We start from the raw sequence: 13,386 nt of genomic DNA on the forward strand, positions 1-13,386 counted from the left end.
CCTGGGTACTCTGCCACACTGAGCAGCCCTCTAGGTGGTAGCAGTAGAAATTTAGTTATTTGAAATGAAACCAGAAACATCCCTCACGACTAACCTAGTTTTCTTATCAATGCATTAGTGAAACATTCTTTTTAATAAAAATATTTAATACAAGACACATTTTTCTGTGCATAATAAATTCCTCTGTTTTAAATCATTAGGTTTTTGAATCAATCCACAGATGTAAAGGTTTTCTTTATCTGACATGGTTGATTACATATAAAATCCACAAATATAGAAACTGGGAAACAGAATTCCCTGGCAATCAGGGGAGTAACTTCTGTCCTCTTGCATGAAACAATACTTAGTGAGATCATGACTTTAGAGATGCTTTCTGGGGGTAGTTCTGTTCTACCTTGAAAATGGCTGACAGTGGAAAACAAACCCAAGATTTTTACACTTTTAGGCAGTATAAGCGATCCCCTGTGTTTTTTCAAGGTGTTATCCCCAAATAACAGCAAAGCGAGGTTGGGGCAGAGTCATGAGAAATACCTCGGGTGGTGGCCAGGAGTGGGGGTTGGGAGCATCAGCCACAAACCTCTGCTCTTTCTCTCAGGGGTTACAGCTGGAAAGTCTTGGTTGCACTTTCTGTCACCGGTGCAGAAAGAACGTCCCCAGGAGTGGCCAGTGGCCTCTCGCCCATGACAAGGCCACACAAACAGAGCAGTCTTCCTCCCGCGCTGGGTGGAAAGCCTGCTCCAGGACTGCTCGGCGTGCAAGGCACCACGAGGACGGGAAGGAGGTGAGTATCAGAAAATTGTGGTCTCATACTTGGTATTTATCCCCCGCTTGGCCTCTTGTCCTGGCTCCACGATCCATGGCAGGTTGGCCAGAGTCTTTTGCTCAGATGGGTCGATCTGCTTTAGAACAGAAAGGCTAATGCCTGTTATACGGTACCTGCTCGGGAGTGCACGCATGCATCCTAACACTGCCTAGAAATCAGCATTGCACCCTGGCAAGACTTCAGAATGCTGGTGGGTGAGCCATTTGTTGGTTCCTCTGATCACGTTTACTGCATAGGAACCGTGTTCAAGGCACGGGGTCGGGGCGGGGGGTTGGGGAGGGGGATGAGTGAGGCATGGCCCTTGCTCCTGAAGGCACACAGGTGGGGGAGCAGATATAGGAACACTTTACTGAGAAGTGAGATTTGAAAGGGAAGAGGGCACTCTCTGGGTACCCAGGAAGGCCACTGACCCTGTGTTGGGAGGCAGGGGAACTTCCTGGAGGAGGTGAACCAGGCTATGTCCTACCCAGCTCTCAAACCTCCATTGGTTTCCTTCAGAGTCAGAATAAACCCAACGTCCTTGACGTGACCTCTGGGGGCCCTGCCTGCCTTTCTGTGCTCCAGCCATACCAACCTCCCTCTTGCTCCCTGCCTGCCAAGCCCATGCCCTCTGTGCCCATCAGCTCTCTGTCTGAATACACTCCAGACACCTGTGTCCTTCCCGCCCTAATGTCAGAGTGTGGCACAAATGTCACCTCCTCACCAGTTTACTGCATGTAAACTAGCACCTCAGCTTTTCTGCTCTCCTCTTCTGCTCTCTTCTTTATAATCCTTATGCCATGCACATCATGTTTATTTGTTCATCTGCCAGTAAAATGTACGCTCACAAAGGTGGACTTCGTTCCATTTACTACGGTTTCCCTCTACTTTGACAAGCTCCAGCAACCCAGTAACCAACAGGCACCCAATCCATTCCTGTCAACTAGACATTATTTAAAAATTACGGTATACGTCTAAATGGAGAGCTGGAAAGTTAAACTTCCTGGTGAAGATCGGGGTGTGGAGCAGCACGGGCAGAGTCCCTGAGTGGAGGGGAGTGAGGGTTTGCAGTTAGGGTGCTGCGGGGAAGCTGGGAGGAGACAGCTGAGGGTGAGGAGGTGAGCGGGGCCAGGTCAGGCTGAGCCTCAACCTGGAACCAAACTGAGCTATAAAACGTCAACACCATTTCAGTGCCTGTGTTTACAAGGTCACGCAGGCCCTGCCTGAGTAAAGCTTGAGTTCTAAGCTCTCACGGTGACGGGGCAGCGGGGGGCAGGGTGTGGGGTGGGGGAGAGGATCAGGGAGGGGGCAGCTCTGCACCAGATTTCCCCGTCTGTCTTTGGTGTTTCCACATCTGCCCAGGAAAGCTACAAGGGAGCTGGCCAGAAGGCTATGGGGTTTGTGCTTTTCAGCTGCTTGTGATTTGTCTGTACCTCCACAAGGCTGTGAGGGGAACTTCACATGTCTAATCACAGGATATTTCTCAACAATAAACTACTGGGGCCGAGGAAAATGGAACACAGACACCTGCTGAGGGGGATGGGATCTTGGGGCAGTTAAAGAGCAGCAGCAGTATTCACTGTATGTTCCATCTTTTTCAGTGAAGGCTCCTAAATGAATATTCTATGAGCCCTTATGGTGCACATCCCTTCATACTCGCCTGGAAGAAGTCTACAGGGACCAAAGAAAAGTCAGATGGAGGTAGGAACAGATTTATCCAGCCCACATGGGAATGTATACAACAGACTAGAGCTAGTCCCCCAAATATTCTGAAAATTCCTGGATGTTTAACCTGCTTTTCCTGTGGGGTAAGACAGACAATAAATAGGAGATGCCTCTTTGTGTAGCTGGGGCCTGGATGACCAGCTGGAGTCAGCCGTGCAGAAATGAGGGGGAAACGAAGCCAGGTGGAGGGAACACAGGTAGGTGGAAGCTTTGTCTATTCCAGGAATAGGGAGGCTGAGTGCCTGGGAGGAGTCTGGTGGGAAGTCAAGGCTGTGGTACCAAGATGTGGCTGCCCTGTGGAGGAAGGAGTTTCAGGAGATGTACTGGAGTAGTTTTGGAGATGTGGTGGTGATGGCTAGGATGGGAAGAGTGACAGAAGAAATGGAGAGGAGTGGATGGAGCTGAGAGATGTTTTAGGGGCTAAATAGATGGAATCTGCTTGTGCGCTGGACACAGGGGTGAGAGGAAAACAGGAATCAAGGCTGCCTTCTAGACTGATGGCCTGAGCAACTTGGTGACTGGTTAGCCTGTTTACTAAGCTGGCAGAGGTGGAGAGAGAGAAACAGCTTTGTGGAGAGATCAAGAATTCTGTTCTAGGCGTAGTAAGTTAGGCTGTCTGCTAAGTATCAAAGGAGAAATTGAACCTGTAGGTCTGGGGCTCTGGGAGTGCATCAGGGTTGGGAGCCAGTGGGGCTGGGAGGTGCTGAAGTGGGAGGACGTGCAGTTCCTGGCAATGGTCAGCAGTGAGGGACAAGCATGGGTGTGAATGGTGAGGTGGAAGAAAAGATCTGAGATGTGAGCTGTCAAGGAGCAGAGGGACCAGAGCTGGAGGGATCATCCCCACGGATGCTGAAGTTGCCAATAGTGGAGACAGGAGCAGAGGCCAAAGAGAAGTCATGAACGAGAAGCCTCATGTGGTCTCCAAGCATGGTGCTTCTGCAAACATTAAAAACCCTACAATTCCCCATGACCTGGGGTCAGTGGGGAGGAGGAAGAGAGTCACAGATGGAAGGATATATGGGTATGAGAGCGATGCCTCTGGGATGGCACTGCTGCCCGGAGTCCCAGAGTTCCAAGGATGCCATACGGCAGCAGAAACCAGACGTGAGGCTGGCTGGGAACATTCCTGCTTCTGGGTACTGCTACTAGCAGAGGAGGCCGCTTTGAAGTCAGGAAAGTCTGTTAGGACAGGATGTGTGCAGAGCGTGTGGGAGGGAAGGGGAGGAAATTCCTGGAGGAAGGCAGATGCGAGGAGGAGGGGCGGTACCTTCTGAACAGTCCCGCTCTGCAGGAAGCCTCAGCTGCTGCCGGGAGAACACAGGGCCTGGTGCCTAGGCCTCTCCCACCCCAACTCCATGCACAGCCTGAGCCTCCAGCTTCTACTTGCTGGGTACCAGGGACACCCTCGCTGTGAACCTCTACCAACCTCTCTGCTGCCCAGTGGCCTGGAAGAGGCCTGCCCCCTGGAGGGATGGCAGCTGCGGCCTCAGGGATCTTGGTCCCCAGGTAGCCTGGATCTAGAGGAGAGACTGACCTGGGACAGCAGCACCCAGCCCCCTCCTAGCCTGCTGCAGGGCACAGGGTAAGCGGGATTTTCTCGGGAGCCTCCAGGGTCAGTAGACGGTCCCCAAGACTGCAGGAATTGGGCTGAGAGGATGACAGTCACAAGCCAGGATGAGGCTGAGGGGAGGACAGGAAGGGCAGGCCCTGGATTCTCACCCAGCACCCACACCACCATAGATCCTTCCCTTCAGTTCTCAGAACATCTGTCTTGTCTACTTACCACCGACTTGCGAATGCTGACGCGAGGCTTGGGGATGGGCTTGGAGGGCTTGTTTTCAAAGCTTTCTGGAAGCGTGGAGGAATGCCCCCCTTTTCTGGCTTGCAGCGCGAGCTGATAGGCGACTTCAAATGCCTGTCCGAGCGTTAGGATGATCTCATAGGCTAAATTCTGCAAGAGAAATGAGAAGGAGTTTACAACAGCATCCTGTAGGTCAGTACAGAGTCACTGAGCACGCAAAGAGAGGACACTGAGGGGGTGAACCGGCGAGGACCGTGAGCTGCTCCACCTGACATGGCCTCGAGTCAGGGGAAATCTGACAAACTGCACACTCTGGGTCCAAGTTAGGGTCTACAGGAGGCATCAGTCACTGCTGCAATGCACATGCGTATAGCTACCCTAAGGAGCCCGCCCTGGGTGACTGTTTTGCTCCCAGGCCTTGGAAGGGAAGGGGTTACACCAGTCCCTCAGCCTATGAGGTTGAGCCCACACACTCCCCAGGAGGTGCTCCTGAGAAGTTTGGGTCTTTTTACCTCCAACATCTGTGATTCAGTGAACATCTCTGAAATACAATCACAGTCTAATTTAGGCAGAGGGGAGAGGCATTAGTCGTGCCGGTGTGGTGTCTCGCAGTCACAGCAGCAAGCATGCAAACAGAGCCAATTATCCATCTATTTCTTGAGGCGTCTGCCCTCCCTGTGGGTCCACTCCATATTTTATCGCCAAATCAGTGTGAGAAAGGAGATTCTGCCCGAATGCCATGCCATGCAGTGCCTGGGAGAAGTTCTTTTCTTCAGACCTGCAGTCATTCCCTTTAGGATGACGTCTTGCTTCTCTTCTCCAGGTTCTTACTTCATTTCTGCCTTCTCTTTCAAGCACTGTCCCACCCCATCATCTCTCACTGAGAAAACAAGATGTTGCCCCTGAGGTCAATAGCACATCAATGAGCCAGATGTCTATGGGTTACAGTGAGTTTTCTTAAAACCACTGCCCCAGCTGAGTGCCGGCAAGGTCTTTCTCAAGTTTCCACACTGATGAACATCCCTAGATGTCTGTGTATGGTTTCTCAAAACCAGAAAACCTTTGCTGATTTTGTATCTGTGACCCTGCCTCCTGAATCCAGGACACAGAAAAGCTCAATTCCCATGACTCTGAGGGCTCTTGTGGGGACTGTTTCATCTTGATGAAGGAGGAGGGAGATGCAGGATGGCCATCAGAGACCCTGTGGAAGAACCCGTGGGTTTTTACCCTGACCAGAGTTTAAATCCATGCCGGACTGTCGGGGGATCTAAATGCTTCTGAGCATGAGAAGAGGACATGTCTTCTCTTTAGAGACACAGGTGAAGAAGCGAAACCCCACAAGACAGATGTGTGCTTACTGGAGACGCTGAGCTTCACACAGCCAGCCAAGCTCTTTCTTCAATGAACATGGGCCAGTATTTGCCTCCTAGGGTGAGTCAGACCAGGAAATTAGCAATGTACCAACAAATGCTAGCAGAGGAGGGCTGAGCCCTCACGTTGCCACCCGTGTGGTGCCTTGGAAAGGGGCCCCGGGCTTAGGCTGCCCCACGAAGTCCGGGCTCTTGTCTCGTTCCAGCTGCTGTGGAGGTCCAGGCTGTCCATCTGTCAGTAGCAGGCACTGGTGCTCTAGGCGGGCAGCTGGACTGAGGGAAAGATGGCAGACTCAGCGATTCTGTAACATGAAGCTTTTTGATGCTGGGACAAAGGTACTTAATGAGTGTGAATTCCTTTATCGTTAACCTAAAAACAAGTTCCCGAAAGTGAGATTTACTTACAGCTCCAGTGTCTTCAAATGAAGGCCATTTGAGCAGGTGAGATTTTCACAAGACTATTATCAGAAGGCTAAAGTTTTTTGAAAGATTCTATTTAGAAGCTCTACCCTTTCATTTTAAAGAAGTTCCCAGTGGTAGGAAACCACTGAGATAAGACACAGAGACCCGACTAGCCCATGAAGTTCCCTGCCAGGTGGCCTCTCCTCATTTGGCTTGCATTCTGCATGACGTCTTGGCTTTTCATCTTATTTAGAATGCTCGTTTTGAGAGTTGTTCTTTTATGATCTGTCAAGAGCTGGACATTGTTACCTCGCCTACGCTTTCTGTCATCTCGGTGTTTGAGGCTTCGATCCTGGATGCCAGCGACAGCCTGCAAAGATCAGCTTATGGGGCTTTGCATGCAGAGAGTCCTGGGGCCCTAGAAGGACTCAGCAGATGGGACCTGTGGACACACATCTGAATAGGGAGGAGGGTTCATGTCTCCTGCCTCTTCTTAATACCATCCCCACTATTTAAGATGGGCGGAGAGTTACTGTGAGAGCAGGAGATGCAGGACCAAAAGTGATACCACAGTCGGACCAGAGAGGCTTAGGTGACATGCCTTTCCTTCCTCCTCTGAGCCAGGCCTGCTGACCCCAGAGATGCTGCCTGGCATGTAGATCCAGGGACACTGCTTAAAAAACCCGAAACCCCAATTAGTCTCTGGTTACAACATATCATCTTCACAACTGGGGAGGCCAGTGCCTGGCACACTGCAGGCAGGCAGGGGATGCTTGTTTGCTGAATGAATGAGTATCTAAAGGCCAAGCTGAAGTAATAACACTACTAATTATTACTATAGGTAGCATTGCTACTGTTAAGTGAGGACTTTGTAGATATTAGGCACTGAACCAACCAATAAAGTTTACCATAATCATCTGCAGTGGAATATCATTATCCTCATTTTGTAGATGAGGAAACTGAGGCTCAGAAAGGTTAATCTGACATCACAAGCTAGAAAGTTACAAAGCAGTGGTATGAACCGATATTTGTGACCTAAAAGTCTATGTTCTTTCAAACTAATTTGAAAAGATTTATGCACCTCAATGTTCACAGCAGCACTATTTATAATAGACAAGGCATGGAAGGAACCTAAAGTCCATCAACAGATGAATGGATAAAGATGTGGTATATAAGGGAATATTAATCATGAAAAATGAAATAATTCCATTTTAACATGCACAGACCTAGAGATTAGCATACTATGTGTAGTAAGAGATAAATATGATATCACATATGTGGAATCTTAAAAAATGATACAAATCAACTTATTTATAAAACAGACTCCCAGACATAGAAAACTTATGGTTACCCAAGGGGAAGGTCGGGGGACAACTTGGGAGTTTGGGACTAACACATACACACTACTATATATAAAATAGAAAAACAAAGGCCTACTGTATAGCACAGGGAACTACTCAGTATCTTATATAATGGAAAAGAATCTGAAAAAAGAATATATATAAAAGCAGATGCCTAGGCTGGTAACTCTGACCCAAACTGAATCTCTTAACTTTGTATCAATTCTGCCAATCCACTGGATTTTATATAAACACCTGGAATATTGTGAGTCAGCTATGCTTCAAAAAAGGTATGTTCCCACCCTCCCCGTGTGTGGTAGCTTGTCTGCCCATCAGCCATCACTCTTCTGCTTCCCTCATGCCACCGTGTTCCCACTGAGAGGCCTAGTCTATTCTTTCACCTCCTTGAATCTGGATTAGCTATCCTGACTTCCCTAACTAGCAGAATGTGCAGAAGTGACATGCTGGGACTTATGAGAACAGATTGTGAGAGTCTTGCACCTTCTACCTGGACCTCATGGAACACTCACTCTGAGGGAAACCAGCCACATAGAAAAACGTCTCATCTTGAGATTACCACACTGTATCTCCAAGCTGGCCAGGGGAAGAGGTTGTTTGTAGAGAAACAGCAGTTGCAGCCATCCCAGGCCAGGCTCCAGATAAATGAAGCGAAGGAGTGACACCAGACATTCAAGTGCCAAGAGATGCTACACCCAAGATCCCAGACAGATGGCCCCAGTGGAGGCCCCAGATATCATGAAGCAGAAGTGCTCTGCTCTGCCCAGATACCTGACTCTCATTTTATCATGATAAAATGGATGTTGTTTTATAGCACTGAGTTTTGGGTTTTGCTAAATAAACAGCAATAGATAACTGGAATACCATGCAATGCAAAGGAAGGCTGGCTAGACCTCATTCAGGTGGCAGGAAGAGGAACCATCAACCTGCAAGCGGGGATGAACAGTACAGTCATGATTAGCAAGCCAAATCCAACAAAACAAAGTTCATGTACCATGACCAGGTTGGATTCACTGCAGGGTCGGTCACTTGGAAAGTTCAACATACACAAAGTAATCAATGTGATACACCACATCAACAAAAGATAAAAACCCCACGGTCATCTCAACAGATACAGAAAGAGCATTTGATAAAATTCAACAGCATCCATTTATGATAAAAACTTTTATGGAAGTGGGTATAGAGGGAACATACCTCAACATCATAAAAACTATGACAAACCCATGATCAACATAATAATAGTGAAAAGCTGAAAGCCTTCCTGCTAAGATCTGGAACGGGTATTCTTGGGTATTTCAAGAATACCCACTCTCACCTCTTCTATTCAAGATAGTAAGTCCTAGCCAGAGCAATTGGAAAAGAAATAAAAGGTATCCAAATTGATAGGGAAAAGGCAAAATTGCCTTTAAATACAGTTGCATAGTATATATGCATACTATACATGGAAAACCCAAGATTCCACTCAAAACTACTAGAACTGATAAATTCAGCAAGGTAGCAGGATGTTAAGAGTAACATACAGAAATGGATTGCATTTCTTTGCATTTCTTTACACTAACAATGAGGTATCAGAAAAGGAATATAAACTATCTCAACATTACATCAAAAAATATTTATTAATAAACCTCACCAAGAAGGCGAAAGATTTATATGCTGAGAACTACAAAATGTTAATAAAGGAAATCAAAGACTATTCAAAGACATGGAAAGATATCCCATGCTCTTGGACTGGAAGATTTAATATTGTTAAAATTGCCATACTATCCAAAGCAATATACAGATTTAAAGTGATCCTTATCAAATTACCTGTGACATTTTTCACAAAACTAGAATAATCCTCAAATTTATATGGAACCATAAAAGATTCAAGATTGCCAAAGCAGGAAACCTAATTCTCCCAGTCTTCAGGCGATACTACAAAGCTATAGTAATCAGAAGTGTGGTATTGGCACAAAAACAGACATATGGATCAATGGACAGAATAGTGTCCAGAAATAAACCCATATACTTATAGTCAGTTAATCTATAGCAAAAGAATCAAGAATATACAATGGGGAAAAGACAATATCTTCAGCAAGCAGTGTTGGGAAAGTTGGACAGCAGCATGCAAATCACTGAAGTTAGAACACACTCTCACATCATACACAAAAATAAACTCAAAATGGCTTATAGAAGTAAAATACAGGACACGACACCATAAAACTCCTCGAAGAGAACATGGGCAAGACATTCCCTAACATAAATTGTATCAATGTTTTCTTGGTCAGCCTCTCAAAACAACAGAAATAAAAGCAAAGATAAACAAACGGGACCTAATCAAACTTCTAAGCTTTTCAGAGCAAAGGAAACCATAAACAAAACAACGGACAGCCTACAGACCAGGAGAAAATATTTGCAAAATGACGCCACCCATACGACTTGACTGCCAGAATATAAAAACATCTTATACAGCTCAATAATGAAAAAAAAAAAGAAGCCCCATCAAAAAATAGGCAGAACACCTAAAAAGACATGGTCCTCAAAGACAACGCACAGATGGCCAATAGGTACATGAAAGAAGCTTAACACTGCTAATTGTTAAAAGAAATGCAAATCAAAACTACAGTGAGGTACCACCTCGCACAAATCAGAATGGCTATCATTAAAAAGTCTACAAATAAACGCTAGAGAAGGTGTGGAGAAAAGAGAACCCTCCTATGGCGGTTGGTGGCAATGTGAACTGGAGTAGCCACTACGGAAAACAGTACGGAAGTTACTGAGAAAACTACAAATAGAACTGTATGACCCAGCAATACCACTCTTGTGCATCAGTCAGTTCAGTTCAGTTGCTCAGTCCTGCCCAACTCTCTGCGACCCCATGAATCACAGCACGCCAGGCCTCCCTGTCCATCACCAACTCCGGGAGTTCACTCAGACTCACGTCCATCGAGTCAGTGATGCCATCCAGCCATCTCATCCTCTGTCATCCCCTTCTCCTCCTGCCCTCAATCCCTCCCAATATCAGAGTCTTTTCCAATGAGTCTATCCAGACAAATATGTGTGTGTGTGTGTGTGTGTGTGTGTGTGTGTGTGTGTGAAGTTGCTCAGTTGTGTCCGACTCTTTGCGACCCCATGGACTGTAGCCTACCAGGCTCCTCCCTCCATGGGATTCTCCAGGCAAGAGTACTGGAGTGGGTTGCCATTTCAAAGATACATGCACCCCTGTGTTCATAATAGCACTGTTGACAATAGCCAAGACATGAAAATAACCTAAATGTCCACTGACAGATGAATATACTGTACATACAAGAAGATACTATACATATATACAATGGAATACTACTCGGCCATTAAAAGAATGAAATAATGCCATTTGCAGCAATATGAATGGACCTAGAGTTTATCATACTAAGTGAAGGAAGCCAGAAAGAAAGATATTTATATGCGGAATCTAAAATATGACACAAATGGATATATCTATGAAACAGAAACAGACTCACAGAGAAAACAGACTTGTAGTTGCCAAGAAGGAGGAGGACAGGAGAGGGAAGGATGGGGAGTTTGGGGTTATCAGATGCACACTATTATAGAAAGAATGGATAAACAAGGCCCTATTGTATAGCATGGACTTCCCTGGTAGCTCAGCTGGTCAAGAATCTGCCTGCAATGCAGGAGACCCTGGTTCAATTCCTGGGTCAGGAAGATCCCCTGGAGAAGGGATAGGCTACCCACTTCAGTATTCGTGGACTTCCCTTGTAGCTCAGCTGGTAAAGAATCTGCCTGCAATGTAGGAGACCTGGGTTTAATCCCTGGGTTGGGAAGAACCCCTGGAGGAGGGCATGGCAACCCACTCCAGTATCCTTGCTTGCAGAATCCCCATAGACAGAAGAGCCTGGAGGGCTGCAGTCCATGGGGTCACAAAGAGTCAGACAGGACTGAGCGACTAAGCACGCACTGTATAGCACAGGAAAATATATTCAGTATCCTGTGATAAACCATAATGCAAAAGAATATAAACTGAATCACTTTGTTGTATAGCAGAAATTAATGCAACACTGTAAATCAATTATACTTCAGTAAAATTAGAAAAATAACAGTACACAGTCCCAGGAGGTCGGAGCCTCTACCCCCAGCCCTGACCTTGGGAAAGCTAGCTGATGCTTGTGATCCGTTGGGTCACAGTAAGCACCTGGGTGTCCCTTCACATGCTGGCCCAAACCACAGAGCTGACAACCACACTTTCATCTCTGGTTGCTACTTCGCTTGGGCATAAATCCAAACTCATTTAGTTTTATGTTCACTACCTTCCATCCCTCAAATGCTATAACCGGCTTGTCTCTGACCCTAGCTCCTAGCTTACTGGAAAATACCTGCCTTGGCCTTTCCAGCGCAACTCTCTTTTTGAGGTCACACTTTTTACAGCAATTGACTTTGAGTACTGTCTACCGTACACAGACTGCAAAGAAAGAAGGAAGCCTGTGTCACTGCATGTGTCTCAGGGCTGGCGTGGGGGAGGTGACTACTGGGAAGAGTATGCTCTGAGCCTGTTTTCTTCTTTCAAAATGGGGACAGTAACACGTGATGTATGCACCTTACTGGATTACCTTGAGAATCATTCACAATAACATTTACCCTAATGACAATACCAGCTAACGTTTATTATTCATTGTGTGCCATGTTGCACATGGACTGTCTCATTTAATCCTAACAGCCACCCTGTGGAAGTTACATTAAACAGCTGTGGGGCCATTATCATCTCTGTTTTGCATGTCAGAGAATTAAGCTCAGGAAGGTTAAACAACTTGTTTATGAAGACAACACCTGGCTGAGCTGGGCTCTAAATCCAGTTTTCCCGAGAGGCTGTGCTCTTGACCACTGTACCTTAGAATTATACTTAAGATTGGCTCAGATGGTAAAGAATCTGCCTGCAATGTGGGACACCTGGGTTTGGGAAAATCTTGTGGAGAGGGAAATTGCAACCCACTCCAATATTCTTGCCTGGAGAATTCCACGGACAGAGGAGCCTGGTAGGCGACAGTCCATGGGGTCACAAAGAGTCGGATATAACTGAGCAACTAACACTTTCACTTCCTTTCTAAATAGAAGACTTCTGCATACCTAAATAGACATTAAAGAATACATACAGATGGTCATTGCTGCTGCTGCTGCTGCTAAGTTGCTTCAGTCGTGTCCGACTCTGTGCGACTCCATAGACAGCAGCCCACCAGGCTCCCCCGTCCCTGGGATTCTCAAGGCAAGAACACTGGAGTGGGTTGCCACTTCCTTCTCCAATGCATGAAAGTCAAAAGTGAAAATGCAGTCGCTCAGTCGTGTCCGACTCCTAGCGACCCCATGGACTGCAGCCCACCAGGCTCCTCCGTCCATGGGAATTTCCAGGCAAGAGTACTTTAGGCACATGAAAAGATGCTCAACATTGCTAATTATTAGAGAAATGCAAATTAAAACTACATACAATGAGGTACTACCTCACACTGGTCAGAATGGCCATCATTCAAAGTCTACAAAGAATAAACGCAGCAGAGGGTGTGGGGGAAGGGAACCTTCTATACTGTTGGTGGGAATGTAAATTGGTGGGTACTATGGAAAACAGTACGGTGGTTCCTTAAACAACTAAAAATAGGGTTACTATATGATCCAGCAATCTCACTGCTGGGCATATATCTGGAGAAAACTGTAATCTGAAAAGATGACATGCATCCCCAATGTTCATTGTAGCACTATTTACAATAGCCAAGTCATGGAAACAACCGAAATGTCCATCAACAGAGGAATGGATAAGGATGTAGTGTGCCCCCCCGCCTCTCTCTCTCTCTATATATATAGATAGATAGATATAGATATAGATATACAGATATAGATGGCTTCTCTGGTGGCTCAGCCAGTAAAGAATCGCCTGCAATGCAGGAGACCTGGGTTCTAAGATGTAGT

The 13,386-nt window shown here is 46.5% G+C and overlaps 1 protein-coding gene across 17 annotated transcripts in view; it reads right to left on the reverse strand.

The window, feature by feature from the left end:
• Window positions 1–788: 788 nt before the first annotated feature.
• Window positions 789–13,386, reverse strand: part of ANKS1B (ankyrin repeat and sterile alpha motif domain containing 1B) — a 1,136,988-nt gene continuing 1,124,390 nt past the window's right edge. For 9 of the 17 annotated variants that reach the window (XM_068970630.1, XM_068970628.1, XM_068970625.1 and 6 more), the window contains 2 exons: window positions 4,311–4,478; window positions 789–899 (listed from right to left, as the gene is read on the reverse strand). In XM_068970630.1, coding sequence (XP_068826731.1) covers window positions 789–899; window positions 4,311–4,478 — 279 coding nt within the window. Of the gene's footprint in view, window positions 916–4,310; window positions 4,479–13,386 lie in introns of all 17 variants that reach the window. The other 8 variants (XM_068970629.1, XM_068970626.1, XM_068970642.1 and 5 more) reach the window with 2 other exon arrangements.

The sequence above is a fragment of the Capricornis sumatraensis genome, chromosome 4 (genome assembly GCF_032405125.1).
Source record: "Capricornis sumatraensis isolate serow.1 chromosome 4, serow.2, whole genome shotgun sequence".
In the NCBI taxonomy this organism is placed as follows: domain Eukaryota; kingdom Metazoa; phylum Chordata; class Mammalia; order Artiodactyla; family Bovidae; genus Capricornis; species Capricornis sumatraensis.